The 21,178-nt window shown below is 42.0% G+C and overlaps 1 protein-coding gene across 2 annotated transcripts in view; it reads left to right on the top strand.

The window, feature by feature from the left end:
* The window catches only part of KCNB2 (potassium voltage-gated channel subfamily B member 2), a 236,327-nt gene that overhangs the window by 78,215 nt on the left and 136,934 nt on the right, over nucleotides 1-21,178 (top strand). For both annotated transcript variants that reach the window (XM_081874118.1, XM_081874117.1), the window contains one exon: nucleotides 8,277-8,958. In XM_081874118.1, coding sequence (XP_081730244.1) covers nucleotides 8,380-8,958 — 579 coding nt within the window. In that variant the 5' untranslated portion in view covers nucleotides 8,277-8,379. The remainder of the gene's footprint in view (nucleotides 1-8,276; nucleotides 8,959-21,178) is intronic.

Here is a 21,178-nt window from a genome sequence, read left to right as displayed (position 1 = left end):
CGCTCGTGAATCATGCTCGCTCCCGGTAGTGGCAGAGGAGGTTGGAGACTGACATATGGCTCCAAGTGGACTCAGAGGGCAGGGGAGATGCTTTTAAAAAATATTTGTAAGGAAGGGGGTGGGGTAGGGGGGCTCTCTTGGTTAATGAGCAGAAAAAGTGGTGGTTGTGGGGGGGGGGTTTGGAGGCGGGGAAGAAGGAGGCTGTTTCCATGTACAGAAACGGGTTTTTTTTTATGAATAACCCACATGCCTCCTGAATGACTGCTTGTGGATGGATGGATTGAAGCGATTTTGTAACCTAATGTGCACACTTGGACAAACTGTGGAGTGCATGTTCAATATGCTTCTTGAGCTGTCAAAAACAGGAGAGCAGCCCCTCGTAGAGGATCATACTGAAACACACATTGCACTCCCCTCCCCCCCCCCCATGGCTTGACTAGAGTAACCTGATGATAGCCTGAAAAGCCTGAATTTTAAAAAGACAGTTTGGCTGCTTCCTCCCCCTCCCCTTTAAACCAAGGTGGTTTTGAAAAAGTCATAAAGGTGTTAAGTATATTCAAACACATAGTTGTACAGTTGTGTAGTGGAGGTTTTGTGAGTTGGGGCTTTTTTTTTAAAGAGATGTACATGCTCACCTGTGAGTGGGGCATCTTTTATATAAACAATATGAAAGCTGTCAAGCAGCTTGATATATTTAAACACTGGGTACAAGTAAGTCTGTGCATACAGCTTATGTACGTACTGTCCATATTTATAGTACCTCCTGGACTTCATTCAAATTAAGTTACATAATGATTAAGATAAAAATAAACAATGCATTTACAGTTTCTTGAATATTTTAACTTGCCACCCAAACTCCAGCTGCCACATCAGTGCTGAAATGAATGAATTTTGGTGGTTGCTTGTTTCCCCACCACCTCTGAAGGCAGCCCTTAACATTGCCAAGAGGCAGTCGGGTCACTTTGCAAACAAACAGCCATCAAGCCCTTACCACTAAGAGAAACAGATTTCAGTCAATAATCCTATCCTGTAATGCTGAAAAGCCGCCAGGGTCAGTTTAAAAGGAGGAGAATAGCAGCAGAGCTGGGCAGGCGCCTTAAGGGTGAGACCTGCTGGATACTCAAGAGAGCTTTGCTGCTAAAACAGGCAGACTGCTCAAGTTTGTCAGGCTCCTCTGACTTCCAGCTCAGCATCACGCAAAGTAAGGAGAAAAGGTCTGCCCTGAACTCCTGCTCAAAACATGGCCCAATCTCTTGACCGTAGTTTGTTGATTGCTGACTTCAGAGACAGCAAAATCAAACCACACAATTAGCTAATGATGATTGTAAGGTTGGCGTGATTCTAACTCCCTGACTTTTTTTAAACTGACGAATATGGAAAAGATTTTTATCAGAACAGTGAGGTGTGCAGCCTGAGCATAGCTGGGGGGGCCACGGAGGGGCAGCTGCCCCCCAATCAATAAATATAAATATAAATACATAGCAAACCGAGGTTCTGCACCCCTAACAAAAGGCCTGCCCCCCAACAAATATCCTGGCTACACCCATGGCATACAGCCCAAACATTATTATACCAAACGAATCCAATTTCTCCTTAAGCTGTTCCCTGCCTTCCTCATGCTGTCGCTTGTTTTCAGCAGCCTTATTCAGTGCGCTAAGGGCACCAGTCTTCCTCTATTTGATGGGGGTTGTTCTCGCATACAGTACAACCTGAACTTTCTTCTGCCTTATTCTCCAAAAAGAAAGTTAAGTGTCTCGCCATCAACATGGGGGGGGGGTGATGATTCTGTACAAGAGGGTTGCACCTCTAAGCATCTCTCCATTAGCTTAAGCATTTTAAACATCTTTTAGCTTGATGGTGCGTTCATGATGCCTGTGCATGCATTTATTTATGTTTGCACTGTTTTTAAAAGTTTAATTAACATCTTGCACTTGGAATTCAAAAGCAAGGAGGGAGAAACAGATTTAAAGGGACCTCTCCTTTGTTTCCAGCTATGATTAAATAGCTTGTGCTTCCTGGTGTGTTACTTAATTTTCATACTCAGTTTCTTAGAGTGTGTCCATCCCTGGTGTAATAATATTACTTGAACCCATTGCATCAGACAGAGGTTGTAGTTCTCTTTTGGATGTTAAGCTACAGATACCTTGAGAGATTTCTTAATAATGTATTCCTTATACCTAATAACATAGAAGATGCTTTGGATTAGAGACTCTACTATTTTAACTTTTTAAAACAACACTATGCTCAGCAGACATGGCAGTGGCTCTCTCTAATGCATCTGCATGCATTAAAGCGTTGCGGTTTATGTATTTGTTATTACTTCCAAATATGATGCTTGTATTTGTGGTGTTTTGGCTTGGAATCTACATCACATGGCATCAACCCACATCTTTCAGGTCATGACACTTTGCTCTTGTCTTTAAAAGTCACAGAATTGAAAATAACCAGTTGATTCAGAAAGCCACATAGAGGTATTACTAGCTTGACTGAGTAGAACATCTGCAGCTTCAGTTCTTAGAAATTTGAGTAGGAAATATCCACCATAATACTTCAAAATTTGACTGTTATTAATCTCTTGTTCTCCCATGTGGGTTTGGCATAATAGCAGAATAAATATTAATTCTTCATGGCCAATGACATTTATCCTTCTAGTATGTGCTTGGCATAGTGAGATAACACCATTAAAACTTGTTGCATTTGTAGTGCAAATTATAGAAAACATCTTAGCTTGTTGCAGTACTCTGAATGGAAACAGTGTTCACTTACTTTTGTTCTTGTTGCTGGTATCTACATCTACTTTATTGTATGTGCTGTCTATACAGGGCCTAAGAATACTGTAAGATAGTTTCTCATGAAAAAATAAAATTGGATCGGTGTTAAGGGTTCTTAAAAATAATATAGACAAATATACATCACTATATGTATGTGAATAGATATATAAAGACCTAAAACCTAGAATGATCAGTAAGTGTTCATAGAGCTTTTGTTTTCTTCCGTATACTGCTGTAAAAAGCAAACACCTATGTGTGTGTGCACATAATGATACACATTATATAAGAAAAGCGAATTTATTTAGCCACATGAATCCTTTTATAGTCATAACAAAGAGGGTATAAGCATGCTTGCTGGAATCCCAAGATTTTCAGAAGTGCAAACATCTTTGGAAGTAGACACCTAAGAAAGGGATTGAAAACAGTCCACTGAGGGTTAAGCATGCTCTGTGGGTAATATGCTGACTAACTATAGGGGGGAAATAGATAACTAGGCTGTGTGTATAATGGTGTATCCTGGAAAAAGACATAGATGGTTGGCCAGAAACCTAAATCCATACATTCCGCACTGAAACATTATCTTGCAGATTCCATTTATGGGTACTCATAATAAACAAATCAGCTCATCTGCACTTAATATATATTGGGCCAATTTAACATTGATTTACTATTACTAATAATAATGATTGCACAATAATATTTTTTCTGATATTTGGAAGACTGCAGTTGAAATGAAAAGCCCCTTGTGGGTATAGATATGATATGGTTTGCTGATGATAACTGGGCCGTTTTAAGCTTCTGGAACTTAATCACATTCCACATTTAAGAGCCAAGGGACTTAAAGGTCACTCTTAGACTAAACCTTCTTTCTCTGCTCTTGCTATTAAACCTGACAGGTACTTTCAAACTGCTGTATGCGATGCTTGCCCATACACAGTTATGGAGTTGGGTAGTTAACTGGATGGCTGCAGAAAAGTCGATGGATTCTGTGGGGTTGACGGTCTTCTAAACTGATGAGAAATTGTACAACGGGACAGTCCGCTTACACAGATACCCCTCCTTTTTTTTTTTTTAGCACACATAGTTTTTGTCAGGCTTGCTCAGGCCCCTTATGCCAAATCACTTCAAGCTTCCATTGGAAGAAAATAACATGTTTTATCACTTGTACACTTGCGTTTGAGTAGTGGGTTCAAGAAAATGTGCTCTGCTGCGTCATGAAGAGTGAAGCTTAGAGCAGGGATGGAGAACCTGTGGCTGTCCTAGGTGTTCTTGGACTACAACTTTACTAGCTAGGGCTGATAGGATTGGGGTCCAACAGCATCTAGGGGCCAAGTCCCCCAGCCTTGTCCTTGGGTCTTTATAATAACTTTATTGGAAAAGGATTTGAAGTGCAGCTGGCGTAAGTATAAAGTGAAGCAACACTTTTCAGTGCAAAGAAGAAAATGCATAAATAGTAGCATTGCAACTGGAAAAATAGTCATGAGGAAGAGGAAAATGACCCAGGCAATAGCCTCAATATGATGTATCCATTGTGGACCACACACCTTCCGACTGTGCTGGTAGACTGACAAGCCAACCCTGTGTATACTTATTTAGAAGTAAGTGCCAGTATGTTTAGTGGAGCTTAGTTGTAAGTAAGAGTGCAAAGATTCTTTGCAAACAGAATATTAATACTCTGAGGAGAAAACTTGCACACTGATGTATTGGTTTTGAATGAGCAGGTTGCTTTAAAAACTACAGAACATTTAATTTTACCCCCTACTCCATGTGCATCAGTTGTGGCTGTGCTCTGTCTCTAAAGTTTTGACATAAATTATATACATTTTTGACAAAGCAATTTTTAAATGCCATATTGGCCATATACAAGGGGCTCCTGCTCCGGCTAGCTCCACTCACCAACCAGCACAAAGTAATTGGGGAACTCTGGTAAAATCCTTTCCTCTGATTAGCACCAATACCAGTCAGTCACCAAAGAGTTCTCCCTACCCTTCCCTTCACTCTTCCACTTTCCTTATATGGGAAGCTTGGAGGGAAATGTTCCAATTTTTGTAACATTATCACCAGTGGTGTGTGTTTTTTTTTAATTTCCAACTCCCCAAAGTACTTCAGATGTCCCTGCTTTGGTTCAAGGTACTTCAGAAAGATCCTGATTCATTTTGGACAGATTTGAAAATCTGTTCAAAGTTGGCTGCTTCAGTTCTGGATTCATCCAAAGTCAGTGCACACCCCAATATAAGTCACCATCTACAGTACAGTATGTACATGGTGCTGTTAGAATGAACAAGAATGAAAGGCCTGTGCCCCAAGGAGCTTACAATACAGTAACTTTGCCCTTAGTAATATTTAACACATTTGGCTCCAAAAAGTCAGATCTTCTATAATGTTTTATGTCAGCTGAGGGAGAAATAAGTAATGCTGAAGAGGGGTGTACTAGAAGCGATTTTTGGGAAGGTAGCCCACAGTTGTCAGATGAAAAGGCAAGTATTAGCAATGAGCTGTGACAAGGAACCAGTTAGCCAAGCAGCAAAAGATCATTTTAAAGCTTTACAAAGCATGACTCATTGTTATGACAGCATCTGAAACTAGATTACAGTACATCAAATAAACTAAAAGTAGAAAGATGCCATAGGAGCCTTTACCGACAGAATGAGAAAATAATTTAAAATCTATAAACTCAAGGAAACGTATTTTCAAATTACACACAAGGGCAATCATAAATGAGAGAGTGATTGGAGGAAGGATGAATATTCTTGCTGTTTTTGAGTCCTGTGACATTTATTTTCTCAAGTGATGTTGTCAAGGGTCAGGAATGAATGAGTGAAGATCAATATTATAGAATTATGTTCTCTGTATACTTAGGTGCTTTGGTTTGACAGATTTTCTGTTTGCCATAAAAGGTTGTCACAAATGAGTTTCATAGTGTAATGCAGAATACTAAAGGTGTGTACTGGTCTCAAGATTCAACTTGTATCTTTAATTTTGGAAAACAGACTGATCAGAGGTGTTCTGTGTCTTACTAATTTGACCCATTATTGGGGGCTCAATTATATCTGTTAAAAACCAAGTCCCCTCCCCTGTTCACTATAAACTAACTAACTAACTCTCTCTCTCTCTCTCTCTCTCTCTCTCTCTCTCTCGTGTGTGTGCTTTTCACACAAGTGGTTAACATTTGCAGGGAGAGCAAATCTCTAGAATCTCTATAACCCCTGCCAAATTGTGGGCAAATACATTCAATGACTTTGATGCGGGACAACACATTTTCTGCCAGAATTGGATGCAACTAGGAGGCTTGGTCACCTTTTCTTGGGGGATGAAAGCTACCAAATTTCAGAATGTTAAATGAATTGATCTCCTACAAGGGCAGACTTTACTGCTTTGGGTGGGTGCAATAGGGATCATAGAGGTGGGCGTGCCAAAAAGAGCATGGGTCCATGGTTCTCCAGAAAATATTGGGGTATGGGAAATATCACCAGCACCAGAAATTTGGGGGGAAATAGTCTCTTCTTCTGGGGGCATACATTGACTTGCATTGGGGGTGAGGAGGTGGGTTAGGGGGGTTAGGTGGGTTAGGTGGGAAAGCATAATAGATCCCAGAGAAAGACTATTGTCAAAAAACGGCACCACCACCCCATAAGCACCCTGTTACCCCAAGGTTTGTTCGTGGGAGGTGGACTTTTGCCAGCCAACATGGAATTTTGGAGATACTCTTCTTACTTGCTCAGGGGAAGGCATAGATCCACATAAAAAACAAACTCAATTTTAATCCCGAACCCAAATTCCACACCCAAATCACTGTGACAGGAGTGCCCTGGGGGAAATAATTCAATGTGATTAAAACTAAATCTGTCCATCAAAATAGTACGCACACCACACACACCTCTCTCCCACATTCTCTTGAGCGCTATCCAGTGTGGTTTCATTTCTGTGTGGTAGAGTGGGGTGGGAGGGTTGGGAACAGTCATCTGGTTTTTTGGACAGCTGAGGCCACAGAGTAACTCATGTTCTGACTCAATATGTCCTATTAATGGCACGGTCCAACATGGGAACCTTCCCTGAATCACCCTGTTTTACCTTGCAATTCAGGGTAGATGCAGAGCTGATGGATAAATTCTTTAAAAAATGAAAAGTCAGAACCTTTGTGACTTATGACTTTGCAATTATTGCAGGTGATGATAAAGCTGCTAATGATATTTGTATTTGATGGCTCACTGCAAAGAAGATAAGTGAGTTTTGCAATATCGCTTTTTCCATCTGTTCTCACAAGTGCAAATAAATTATCTATTCTTCTGAAAAGAAATATAAGATAAATGTGATTTAAAGCAATTTCCTTGTCATTATTGATTAAGGGCAATCCGTGCTAGTCTTAAGAGGAATGGAATTTATTTCTTCACATAATGAAACAGAAAAGGCTTGTCATAGTAAAAGAAACATAATTATTACCTAATTTGTGTGTTTCAAAACAACTTGGCACTCTTTTGTGTGGACAAGTAAAATAATTTTGCCCAATGTTCTTTCAATTAACTGATATTAGCCAAACATTTGTAATAGGTGTGTATTTCAAAGACAAAAAACAAGGAATATCTGTGAGTTTATTCCTCAAATTTTATGCCTTCTGAAAAAGAACTCCCAAATTAGCCATTTATACCACAAGAAGTTCACATTTTATGGGGACATGTGTGTGAGAGTGCACGCACGCAACACAAGAATGGGTCTTTTTTGCCTGGTGCCATCACTAAATATCTTTAGATCCCGGGCAAAAACAGTGCAAGGGGCTTTGTCAGTGCTATGCTCAGCAAAGCACCAAGCATAGGGTTTGCAGAGATGTTTTCTGCAGGGATTGACTGCATGTTCAGGTTCCCTGTGGGGACCTTTGGGCAGCCAGTCCAGCAGGATTGAATTTGCTGCCCCCATCTAATGGTGGTGAGTTCAGCCCTGCTTTTTGCAGGGAATGGTGGTGCTATCAAGTTCCCCAGGGGGAACTCAGTTGTGCAGTCAATGCATTTGCACACATACGCGCATGCATGCGCGCGCGCACACACACCCAGAAGTTCCACAGAGCCTTTGCAAACAAACAATTCACCAAAGGACTGTGTGGGAAGCTTTTGACTTTAGAAATACTGGTTTTAGTGGGTAGGAGGGAGTTGCAGAATTTTACCAGATTGCAGATTAGTTTCCCAACTAAATATGGTACAGTACAGCTTAAATATCAATCCAGTAATGCAAACCTTGTAGTGGAAGGAACACACCCACAGAACCTCATTCCTCATTAGTATTGGATTAATGAACCATGAAATTGAGAACTTCCAACTTGCCATTCATGATGTGTTCTCAGCTGGGGCTACTATAACATTCTACAGCAACCGTAAAATTTATGTAGCATCTATAAGCACATAAGCATGCTACCAAAGGTGGAACCTCCTGTGAAACCTTCTGCCTTCATTGCAGCATTGTAAATTGCTACAATATTTTACAGTATCCTAAGCCATGGCTTTATTTTTCTTTCAGCTTCAGAAATGGAGGACCCTATTTGAAGAGGACCCAACCTGACCCAACCTTACTTGTGCTTCTCCCCTAAAGACTCTGGCGTTGCTGCTGCTTCCTTGTCAGGATGGCCGAAAGGGCTCCTCCAGGGATAAACAAAAAATCTTCAAGGTCTACCCAGTCCCTTCCACCAGAACCAGTGGAAATAATCCGGAGCAAAGCATGTTCAAGGAGAGTCAAAATCAATGTAGGGGGGCTCAACCATGAAGTTCTATGGAGGACTTTAGATAGACTTCCACGAACACGCTTAGGGAAGCTTAGAGACTGCAATACAAATGAATGCTTACTAGAAGTGTGTGATGACTATAATCTCAGTGAGAATGAATATTTCTTTGATAGACACCCGGGTGCTTTCACCTCCATTTTGAATTTCTACAGGACGGGGAAACTACACATGATGGAGGAAATGTGTGCCCTCTCTTTTGGCCAAGAGCTAGACTACTGGGGGATTGATGAGATATACTTAGAATCTTGTTGCCAGGCAAGATACCATCAGAAGAAAGAGCAAATGAATGAAGAGCTAAGGAGAGAGGCAGAGACACTGAGGGAAAGAGAAGGGGAAGAGTTTGACAATGCCTGCTGCCCAGAGAAAAGGAAAAAACTATGGGACTTGCTGGAGAAACCCAACTCATCAGTTGCTGCAAAGGTAAGATAATGGATGGTGGTTAAAGAGTCACCAAAAATGTTTAGAATATTTGCTTATTTTACATGTCTTGATAACATTCACAGAAAAATGTATGGTAACAATTTTAGGTGGGTTTTGTTTTTTTTTAAAGTAACTCCCCTACAGCCTAATAGAGGCTTAGCTTGTGAGTTTTCCTGTTTTTTCATCTGTGGGAGAAATCCAAAGGACTGTGTGGTGAGTCCCATGTGCTCTGGTGTACTTTTGAGACTCTCTGTTCCAACTGATTTTCTCCATAATTTATGCCATGCTACCTCCTAAAGTTGGAGGACCTCAGGAAGTTTTCTTCCATGCAGTATAAGCAATTGTGATCTGTTAAAGAAAAATAGGGGGATTTTGCCTTATATGGGTCTATGGGGAACTGGATCCTGGTAGTAGTCATTGGTCAAACTAATACTCAGTGCTTGTGTGTGTGTGTGTGTTTTAGAAATACTGCAGTCTTATGCACACTTATGCACACTGCGAGTAAATCCCACTTAACATATTAGGGCTTACTTCCACATAAATGTACATAACTTTGCTTTGTCCTTTCTCATTTTTTTCCTTGGGTGCTGGGTGGAATGTAGGGTGCAGTTTATATAATTATGCATCACCAAGCTATTTCTGAGATATTAACAAAACAATCCTGTAGATCCCTATGCAGAAGTAAGTTCTACTGATGTCTGTGGGGCTTACTCCCGAATAAGTAGGTATAGGATTGCAGACTAATTGGCAAAGTACCTTTGAAGAAAAGGCTATTTTTGAAAATGAAGACTAACCATTTATTGTCAGAATGTAACTTTTGATTCCCACTACTCTTGACTACACATTCCATAGAAGAATCGGGAATTTCTTTCTTTTCTTTTTTTCGTATTTGTCTCTCAGCTGCTAAGTTTGTCTCAGCTGCTAATTTTAAATTTCATACGCCTACGCATGAACTAGCACCTATTTCCACCTAGGCTGCTTTTTGGAATGTCTTCTGCCAAACTGGCTTTAGTTAGTGGGTGCACTGCTTATATAATCTATGTTTGAAAGGCATAAAAAAATATATAATCTATGTGTGAAAGACATAAAAAATATATAATCTATGTATGAAAGACATAAATATATTATGGTTGATTTGTGTGTGGAAATAAAGAAAAACTGGATATTTTCATTTATGGGGAAGGTTTGAACATTAAATCTGAATGTTAGGATGGGGGACAATTTTTATCACTGTCTCCCATGGCTGCCAAAAATCCCAGGAGAGCAAGGGAGGGAGTGTAGTGGCAATGGTGAAATGAGCAAGAACTGCCTGTCCCACCTCACTCCTCCCAGCAGGAGCTTCCACTGGATCAAATTCCCTTTGATGAACAGAAGGGTAACCAGGATCCAAGCCAATTCCTGAATCCACTCAAAGATTATTCATGTATTTGATGAAATTTTACTACAAAAAATGTTAGGGAATATGCCTAACAAAAGCTGCACAGTGCTGAAATTGCCATACATTCTGATAGCAGTTCAAAATATTAAAGTAGACCTACAGGCTTTAATGGAGTCACCCTGCACTATTTGAGTTCAGGCTTTTGTGTTTCTCTCAAATGGATAAGCTGCCGTTCTGGCCCAAAAATATTTCCAAATCCTATTTCATGACTTTATTTATACATACGTAAGAAAGCACTCCTCACATTAGAATATATTATGGCTCTTCTTTAAAGCTCTTATGAATTGGACCCTCAAGCTCACATGCTGCCCCTCTGGTCCAGTAGTACAGTATCTCCATGCATTCCTAGTCTATTATCTGGAAGCAACAGGTGCCTGAGTTGTTTTTGTAGTGCGTGATCTGCCTGTGTTTGCTCTGTCTGTTCAAACAGAATTGCAACTGCCGCCTGCGCTGAGGCAGAATCCCAGCAGCAGTGTGTCACTAACTAGCTGTGTGTTCAAGATCCCAGAAACCCGTCTGGAGGAGATGGGGCATGTCATTGAGCTGCCACATTGCATCCTTAGAGAGCATGGGATAGATCAGAAGCTTTCTGTGGCTCACTGATCCTCAACCTACTGGTGTCAGGTTTGCAGAATACAGCTGGCCTGCCTTCTGTCTTGGGAATTACTTTGGATTAAATAATCATTGTACGGAAAAGTACATGCTTTTATTTTTATACAACTTCATTGATGAAATCCAGTAGTGTCCATCTGCCAGTGGAATGGACCCTGTTGGTGGAATAGACTGTCTCTTCCCTTGGAGGACCTTATGGAGCAAATTTGCTGGATTCAGGGAGGTGGAAGGGGGAGAGAAGGAGAAGTCCCATTCTACTCATGTGTCATTGGACGTCACCCAGTATCACCATTCTTACTCTCATTTTGGGAAATTGTATGCAATAGAATTTTACTCAGAGTAAATCCACTGGAATTAATTGACCTGGGTTAGTTCATTAACTTCAATAGGTCTCCTCTGAGTAGGACTAGTGTTGGTGTCAATCCATGAATTACAATCTACAGAGCAAAGTGGTTTTGACATTTGTAATATGTCTGCACAACAAATCACACAATTGTAGAATTGACAGGGGCCCCATGCTCATGTAGTGTAGCCCCCTGCTATGTATGAATCACAGCTAAATAATTCCTGACAGATGGCCATCTAACCTCTGTTTACAAACCTTTGGTGGAGAGTCCACCACCTTCTGAGGGAGTCTGTTCCATTGTCATAACAGCTCTTAAAGTGGGAATTGTAGTGAAGGATGCTAAGCGTATGCTGTTGAAGTTTGATCCATCCACACAGAACCACAGTTCTCAGTATTCCCTGTGAAGATGGAATGTCACTGAAACCTGTTTAAGTCTAGAATGTAAACACAATCTTACAGCTGTTTGAAAAAGTAGAAAGATGTTGGCTGGGAGGGTGTATTGGACTCCTCCTTACTGTCTAACTGGCTTACAGTGAAGGAAAACTGCACTGTGTGTGCATACAATTTATGAGAGCTTGCACATATTCCCGCACATGCTGCTCAGTGTACTCTGAAAAGTGATATTAGGACTGATCTCTGGGACGTCACCAAAATTTTTGATCTGCTCCAATAATTCTCCACTCAAAAAGATGGTGTGGTGGCTTGCACATCTAAAACAATCCTTTGCTACTGGAATGTTTATTTTATATTTATACACAAATTTATAAATACCCCACTTCAAGCAGCTTACAAAATAAAAATGAATCATAAACATAACAGTAATCCATCGTTAAAACACAGCTACCAGGCTAAAAGCAGCAAAAAAGAGCAAGATCACAAATAGCCAAATTGAACTCTCAATAAACTACCGTAAATGAAACAACAACAAAAAAATGGAAGCATGTTAAAGAGAAATATACTTGGCATCTCCAGATAGGGTTTTGAGAGAGTTCTGGAAAACTGCTGTCAGACTGTGTACACAATACTAAGTAAGATGGACCAATAGTTTGATGCAGTATAAATCAGTTTCCCGTGCTACTCAATAAAATATAACATCCTCATGGGGTGAAGAGTTTCACATATGGGTTTGGCACCTGCACAGAGAAGGTCCTCTTGTACGTAGCCACCAACCATGCCTCAGAAGGCACATGCAAGAGAGATAATTCTGAAACATTATCTTCTAAAGCACCATTAGGTTAGTCACATAGCTTTTCTAAAGCTCTTAATATCTTCAAGAATCACGCCTGCCCCCCCTCCATATTTGGGCTTTGGCTGTGGTGAGGAGTAGAAGGAGCTGCCAATTTCGATTATCTCAGTTTCTCACTTATCCATTCTTAAATTCGGTTGATCACATTTTACAGCAATTTGTGATTTTAAAAAAATCTTGGAAATTCATAACTTCAATTTTGCAGAATTAGCAGGTCTAACAAGTAGAATAAGAGCAAGAAGAACAGGTATTTAAAGAGGGGTGGAAATGTTTTGTCGAGTATATTAAAAATAATTGTGCACAGTTAAAAATGCTAGCAGTATTAAAGTAATTCAACAGTATAACATTTTAAAATGATGTAAGATAGGGAAATTAAATAAGATGGATATATTAAAATATGCAGGAATGGTGGAAAAGTTAAATGAACCTTGGAAAGAGGAGGGAGGGAAGTCAATGAATGCAAGGTATAATAAAAGATGTTTAATTTAAAATGTGATATTTGATAATTTAATAAATTTAATAAAAATTATTATTATTAAAAAAGAAAATGAATTAAAACAAAAAGAAATGGAATGTGATGCCTCTCAGTGTAGGCATGGGAGTCCTTAACACCAGATTCTATAAACTCCTTTTTCAAAAAAAAAAATGCATTTGCAGGATGATTTAGAGATCTGCACATCATAGTACAAATGGCAGCATTTGACTGAATTGAAAATTCTTGACAGTTAGATCGCTTGCAGAATATTTCCCCACAAATGACTCAGTTGCAAATCTCCACCCCCACCCCATTGGCCCAGTTAAGTGCATGTATTGTGCTTAAAATGGTGTACAACTTTTGGACCTGCATATTTTGAAATTACTGTTAAGTTTCCACCCCTTGATTACAATGCATATGTGTGGCTCAATGAGAGTAGCTGTTGATGAGAGATTAAAGTATATACTTCTCCCTTTAAAGTACTTTTAAACTGGAAGAGTTTGAAGGTATTGCTTCAATATGTCCTTCTCATTTGGAACATCTGTTTTATAAAACTCCTCTTACTGGCTGCAAATTAAGGATTTCTCCCCTGGGAATAGCATCCTAATTTATTAGCTGCTAATCAATTAAAGAAAGTGTAATTACCCTTCACCCTTATTAAGACGCAGAAAGACTTCGTGGTGTGTGTTGTTCATTTGCATAACCTGGTATTCACTGTATTTTTATAGACACTGGTATGTGTAAAGGTTAAGGCCTCCAAAAGATTTGATTCAAGTAAACAACAAAGCAGTCGGGGCAGATTTAGGGCTGTGGGAGCAGTGTGCACACAATGGGCACTGAGCCAAGGGCACCATCTCAGAGCCCTGTAGATTAGGTGCTGGGCTTTGGGAAGGAGGCATGTGGCTTTGGCAGGGTCCTAAAGTCCTCCCTTCTCCTTCCCAAAGCCTAGTTAGTGCTTTCCCAGCTTTGGGAAGGAGATGCGAGGGCTCTAGGACCCTGCCTAGACAGCTCCTTACCTTTGAGAAGGCAGTGTGAGGGCTGGAGCTGGGATGTGTGTGCGAAATTTTGGCCTCACACAGGTGCCATAGGCCCCAAGTCCCCAACTGATGCAGTACATGAGACAGCAGAGGGCCCATAGATCTAAGAATGGAATCATTGCCACTTGGGTGTGCAATATGCAGAGTATACAAGTAAAGCAGACACAGCTTTTAAGGATTCTCTGTGTGCATGTTCTGCTTCTTCCAGGTCAGGGTAGCATTGAATGGTGCCATGCCCAAGGGCCTTCAAAATCTGTGCCAGCACAGTAGCATACAGGGCTACCTTGGCAGCTCCCTTGAATTTAAAACCAACTGCTAAATTTACCCTCGGTCATTAAAATGTAATAATAAAAGTATCCTTTACTATCAGAAAGCAAAAATTTATGTGAGTTCACTGCTTTGCTCCACCGAAAGTATATTAAGAAATGCAATAGAATGTCAGTTCCTAATTGATTTTGTTTTTAAAAGCTTGTGCATGTGGACGAGTGAGTCAATTATTAAAATATTATTTACCTTCAGTGCTTTCTGAGGAAGGTATCGAGTAGCTAATGATTCAGCATTATATTTAGCTGGCACAATTATAGCTACAAAGAAGAAGAAGAGAGAAACCCAGTATTTGGACTATCCTACCTCAGTGGCATTTCAGTGCCTTGGTGAATTATACATAAGGCTTCTTTCTGGCTCACATCTAGAATGATAGGCTACCTCCTTTACAATGGCATTGCTGAATATTCTGGAGACTGAATAAAACAAGGAAAGGACCCACTGAAAGGAACCTGTTAGTTGTTGACAGTTTTTCATAACTCAGATACTTTGTGAAGGTAAAACCAGGGTCAGGGAGCCAAACTCAGACAATCTATCAATGGTTTCTAACAGCTGTAGAAGTGAGGATCGCCAGTCATCAAAAGCACAAAGGAAAGGGACATTTCCTGTCATGCACCAGGAAGAGAGGACTGTTGGTTTGATCATGTTTTATGAATAGAGCTACAGGGAAGCTGTATTTTTGCTGTACTGGAAAATATGGGCATGATTGTACATACTCCTAGGACAGGCCTGAACAGCCTGGATTGCTGTCTAAAACACAACTGACCAGCCATGTCTTCTGTGGTCTGCCAAGTGCTTGTCAGTCCAGCTCTTTCCCCTGTTTTTGCTAACCCAGCCCTGCAGTGGAAACTCAATGTCTATTAAGCTTCTGAATAATATTATATGTGGCTGTTGCAACAAGATGCTGCCACAATCTATTATCTTAAAGGAGAATAGACTGATTCATGGGGGATAAGTCTGTCGATGCCAGTTGGTCATGATGGCTCTGTAGAACCTCTATGTTCAGAAGCAGTATGCTCTTGAATACCAGCTGCTGGGGCAACAGAAGGCTATTGCCCTCATATGTTCCCCGGGGTTTTTCCAGAGGCTGAGCACTGTGAGGAAATGGTATGCTAGACTAGACAGGCCATTGGTTTGATGCAACAGGGCTCTTCATCCTGACTTCTGTTATCCTTTGGTGGCCTTGGTTACACGGGTCTCCCATCTTTACAACCAGTTCTTTCCCATCATAATTGGGATCCCAAATTGTGCTTGCTGAAGGCTGGCTGATATGGAGTGTCCTCGAAAGAACTTCCTGGACTGCGGCAATTTTTTAAAAATATTCAAGCATTCTGGAAAATTGTGTGGACACATAATTTGTACAGTGGTACCTTGGGTTAAGAACTTAATTCGTTCAGGAAGTAAGTTCTTAACCTGAGATACCACAGTATTTTCAAACTGTTAGTTAACTAAACTACCTATACTTTTCTGAGCATTGCTGCAATTAGATTATTTTAGCCTCTTAACTCAATGATCTAACCAGGAAGACCTTATTGAGATAGTAATGTGTATGACTCCACTTACTTCAGAATGAGGAAAGCACTGTTTGGGGGTCCTTCTACAGTGGTACCTCGGGTTACATACACTTCAGGTTACAGACACTTCAGGTTACAGACTCCTCTAACCCAGAAATAGTACCTCAGGTTAAGAACTTTGCTTCAGGATGAGAACAGAAATCGCATGGCAGCGCAGCGGCAGTGGCAGCGGCAGCGGGAGGTCCCATTAGCTAAAGTGGTACTTCAGGTTAAGAACAGTTTCAGGTTAAGAACGGACCTCCAGAACAAATTAAGTTCTTAACCCGAGGTACCACTGTACTCATTTTACTGACTAGGATCACTAGTTTCCTGACCTGATAGCAATACTTTTGCCAGAGTGTAAGAGACTGAAATGGGAAGTGACCTAGGAAGATCACTGTGTACACCATGAATGGGCTTTTCATTTCCAATATGTTGCCTAAATAAACAAGCATGCCTTTTTCTTCTGCCTTTTATGGGGTAAGTTGTAATATGTCATTGCACATCATTCCAAGCAGCTAGTTATTCTCATGAGATTATTGTGAAACAGCTAAGAAATAAGATGTTCAAGGTGCTGAATAAAAATGAAGGTGGCATGTATATTGACCATGCTGCACTTGTCACAAACATAGATCTAGACATTGTCCCTATGATTGTAATCTACTTCCTAGGAACATAGTAAATCCATATGATGTCCCTGTGTGCTGGGTTTGGCATGCTGATCTCTGGCTTATCTGCATGATGATGTAATAGCACACTTAGGCAGACAAATCCCTAAAGGCTATGTGGCTGGATAGGTTTCTGTCTCTCTGTGTGTGTGTTGTTTATACCAGCTAGTGCATGACATTTATGAAATGAAGCTCCTATTCCATATGAGTATTTTGATAGTCAAACCATACTATTCCACATACCTCACCACTGTGGCATATTAAAGCCTGGGCATGTGAGACTTGCACAGCTGTGGGAGAAAACAGCATCTTATCGGAAAGATCTGTTTGATTGGATAATGCCATCTGTTCCTTAGGCAGAGTGCTGCTCTCACGCAAGCCCAATTGAAGTGAATGGAGGTTGTGCAGGGCCAATGCGTTAGTGAACCGCATCCAGAAAGATGATAATTATGTCACTGTGGGCTGTACATTATTGATTTTTTAAAGGCCAGATAACACCTTCTAGAAGCTAAAACAGCTTATTTAGTTTACTTTAACTAGGAATCTGGCCATTGATTTATAAATGGGCCCCTTAACTGAAAATATTTGGTTGCAGAATAATCCGCATTCCCTATTGGATGTGATTTATGCCTGCGTCCATTTTACCTGTAATAGAATTTTTTTGCTTAAGGCATGAAGTTAGCTGTTAAGAATTGGCTTTAAAAGTAGATAACGGTACCAGGATGAACTATATATATAGTGAAGAAAAGCCACGGGTTGTTTTGATCTATTTGTTTCATTGGGCCAAGGATGGCCAACCTGTTCTGTGTGGAGACTGAACCCTTCCCATCCTAGAAAGTCAGGGGACAGAACCCACCACAATGACCTATCACAACCCTCACAGTCTCTACCACCACCAGTAGCAGCTGAGTGATAAAACAGGCTTGTGGCTATAGAGTGAGTTCTAGTTGTTTCCTGAAAGTTGGTCATTTTCAACCAGGGGTGCCAATTTGAATAAAATACTGGGCGGGAACAGGTAAGCCCTACCCCACATAATCAGTCACATGATGGTGTACATGCACACCATTTGAATGGCAATACCCATCAACTTGTGGGGTGGGCTGGGCTGGGCCCCTCAAACATTTTATGGTTCCTAGGAGTTGGCTCCTATGGTTTTGACTATCTGAGATATAATGCCTGATCTAAGGCAGTATCTTAGACAGGAACATCTTCAAAAATGGAAATAGTTTGCCCAATCTGAGCTTGAATTGAAATGTTCTGGTTCTAACAAATCTCCAATGACTGTCAAGAGTGAAATGCTGATTCCACGGAAGTTGATAAAAATTGTGTTGCTGACCCTGTTCAAACAAGGAATTGTATGCAGTGTGTGTTTACTCAGTAGTGTTTGACAAAAATGGCATTGCCTTCACTAAGATAATACCCAAACTCTTTGACGCCACTTGCCTAAAACCTGTGTGGATTATCTAAGCTTTTCTGTTCTTTCCTGTGTGAAGAAAACTAAAGAACAGTCTAAGCATAGCAAACTTCTGCACAAAATGTTTCTTAGAAGCAATTTTCCCTCCATCCTGAGTTGTATTGAATTTCATTGCAAGGCACTGCGGAGGACACTGCCACTCAGAATTCCATGTTTTAGTTTCTTTCATTGCAACCCAATTGATGCAACCACAAAGGTTTGATGATGCTTAAAATAGCAGAAGTAAAGGACACACCAGACCTAGCCCAGGGTCAGCCGAGTAACAATAACACAGTTCCGGATGTCAACAATCAAATCCTGGATACTCTTTTGGTAGAGAGCTGACATTCTTTGCATTATTACCATGCTCACTTTAACTCATCATTGGTTCATGTAATATTATGCAAGGCAGTATTTTCAGTGAACTGAAATGACAAATGTAAGATTATGGGTAGAAATGGTGGGGGGGTTCTGCTCTGACCCTTTCCTATGAATAATTTTGGACTTTAAAGTCAAGCAAAGAAGACTGGGCTTGCACCATTACAAATAAAGTTGATCTATAGGAACAGGCTCTTTGAGGTGAAATTCTAGACAGATTTGTTGCACAGCATTATAATCTCATCATTAAGTTTGCTTAATTAAATTTATTAGGTTGATCAATCAGCCTTGCTTTAGTGACATGTCTGGTTCTCCTAAAATTGAGTTAGCCATTTCAGTGTCTCCGATCTAGAGAACTGGCTCAGTGGGACTTGGGACTACATTTTCTAAATTGCATATGGTAGACACACATGCAGTCAGCAAATTGCTTCAAGATAAAGCGGTTTATGACATGAAATAGGTACTTGCTGTGCCAAAGTGGAAAGTCTAAAGTTCCACTGGGCATGCATAAGTCTTTGGGTATTTCTAAAGTAATTATCTAAATCTGTGAACTTTGTTCTTGTTGCTCTTGCTGTTATTTTATTTTAGTAGAATTGTTATTTACTTGTTATTTGAAGGTCTCTAGGTGACTTACCACACAGTTAAAAACCCAAAGAACTATGTTATTGAAATATACTCAGAGTCGCAAGTGATTTCATGCTCTTTATTCAGCTCATAGTGGTGAGGAGGAATGAATGAATGTCCCCTCAAAGTATCTGCTTTATATACATTATTTACACAATGGGCTGCACATGATTGGCTAATTCCAGGATTCTACTGTAGGCCAATCAGGTTGTGGATTCACTTCTATCTGGAGCATGATTGGGTGGTTCCTGCTAACCAATCATACTGCTGCATTGTTCTAGGACCAATCAGACTGCTGCATTCTGAATCCTATTGTTCTAGGACCAATCAGACTGCTGCCTTTTGGAGCCTATTGTTCTAGGACCAATCAGACTGCTGCAGTTTGGATCCTATTCAACTCAGTACATAACACCCCTCCCCTCTAAGTTCTAGTCCTGCCCGGAAGGTCGCATTCATAGTCCTCAAGGTACGCCGGTGGCCTACGTGTGCGTTGCGGCCTGGGGTGTTCCCTGGTCCGGGGTTCAGGTTCTGGCTCGTGTTCCAAGGATGGGGCTGTTTGGTCTGGCGCAACCGGCTCGCTCAGTCGTGGTTCTGGTTCCGGTGTCCTTTCGGCCTCGCGGGTCCTCTCTGTATTTACTGATTCTGCCTCTCCTGCTTGCCCCTGCTGCTCTATGGGCCTCACTGCCCCACTGTTCCCTTGGGACTCCTCTGACCTGTCCTCCTCCTCCTGGTTTTCTCCCGGGAATCGTCGCCGTATCTGGTCGCAGTGGCGGCGCCAGCATTGCCCCCCATCTGTTAGCACCTCGTACGACACGGGGCCCGTGACCCTGGTGACTGTGGCAGGTACCCATGCAGGGCCTGCCCCAAAATTCTTTGCGTACACTGGGTCCTGGGCCTCGAAGGTCCGGGGGTTCCTGCCTTCCCCCACCACTACCTCATCCTGAGCTCTATCGGGGTGAAGGCGGTCCAATCTGATTGCAAGGCGCCGACCCATTAGTAGTTCAGCGGGGCTCCGGCCAGTCGTTGAGCTGGGGGTGCTGTGCTGTGCTAGAAGGAATGTGGCAAGGCGGTACTCCCAATCCCCTTGCGTCATGCGGCGAAGGGTGTCCTTGGTGGTCCGCACCATGCGTTCTGCTTGGCCATTGGTGGCAGGGTGGAATGGCGCCGAACGGATGTGGCGGATGGCGTTCTGCACTGTGAAGGTTTGAAATTCTCCTGATGTAAATGCAGTCCCGTTGTCTGAGACGAGAGTGTCAGGGAGCCCGTGGGTTGCAAACAGCCTGCGTAGTACCCGGATGGCTGCGGACGTAGAAGTGGACGGTACCAGTGCGACTTCCAGCCATTTGGTGTAGGAGTCCACCACTATGAAGAATGTTTTCCCCTGAAAGGGGCCAGCGAAGTCCACATGCAGGCGTGACCATGGTGCTCGGGCGGACTCCCAGGACTGGACTGGGGCCCTTGGGGGATCTGGGCGGGATTCCTGGCAGGCCTGGCAGTGTTTGACCCAGGCCTCTATCTCTCCGTCGATCCCCGGCCACCACACATAACTCCTGGCAAGGGCCTTCATTCTTACTACCCCTGGGTGTGTCTCGTGTAGGGCTGTGAGGACCCTTTTGTGGAGGGGCTGGGGAACAACGACCCTGCTTCCCCATAACAGGCACCCCTTGTGGGCTGACAGTTCATGTTTGCGGGTTGTGTAGCCGGCGAATTCTGGCCCGGGGCTGCGGCTGGGCCATCCCCTCCACACCCAGTCCAGGACCCGGGAGATGACCCTATCTTTCTTGGAATGGTGTGCAACTTCTTGTGCCTGAATGGGGCGGTCAGGAAGCAGCTCCAGGCTCATAACCTCTTGTGCAGGTGCTGGGTCGGGGCCTGTTTCCGGTAGTGGTAGCCTGCTGAGGGCGTCTGCATGGCCCATCGCCTTTCCAGGGCGGTGAATCAGTGCATACTGGTAGCTGGCAAGGAAAATTGACCACCTGAGGACGCGAGGAGACAGCACTTGGGGGGTCTGCTTTTCGGGGGCAAACAAGCCAAGCAACGGCTTGTGGTCAGTCACCACGGTGAAG

The sequence above is a fragment of the Podarcis erhardii genome (genome assembly GCF_964252035.2).
Source record: "Podarcis erhardii genome assembly, chromosome: 8".
NCBI lineage: Eukaryota > Metazoa > Chordata > Lepidosauria > Squamata > Lacertidae > Podarcis > Podarcis erhardii.
This window is presented reverse-complemented; position numbering and strand designations above follow the sequence as displayed.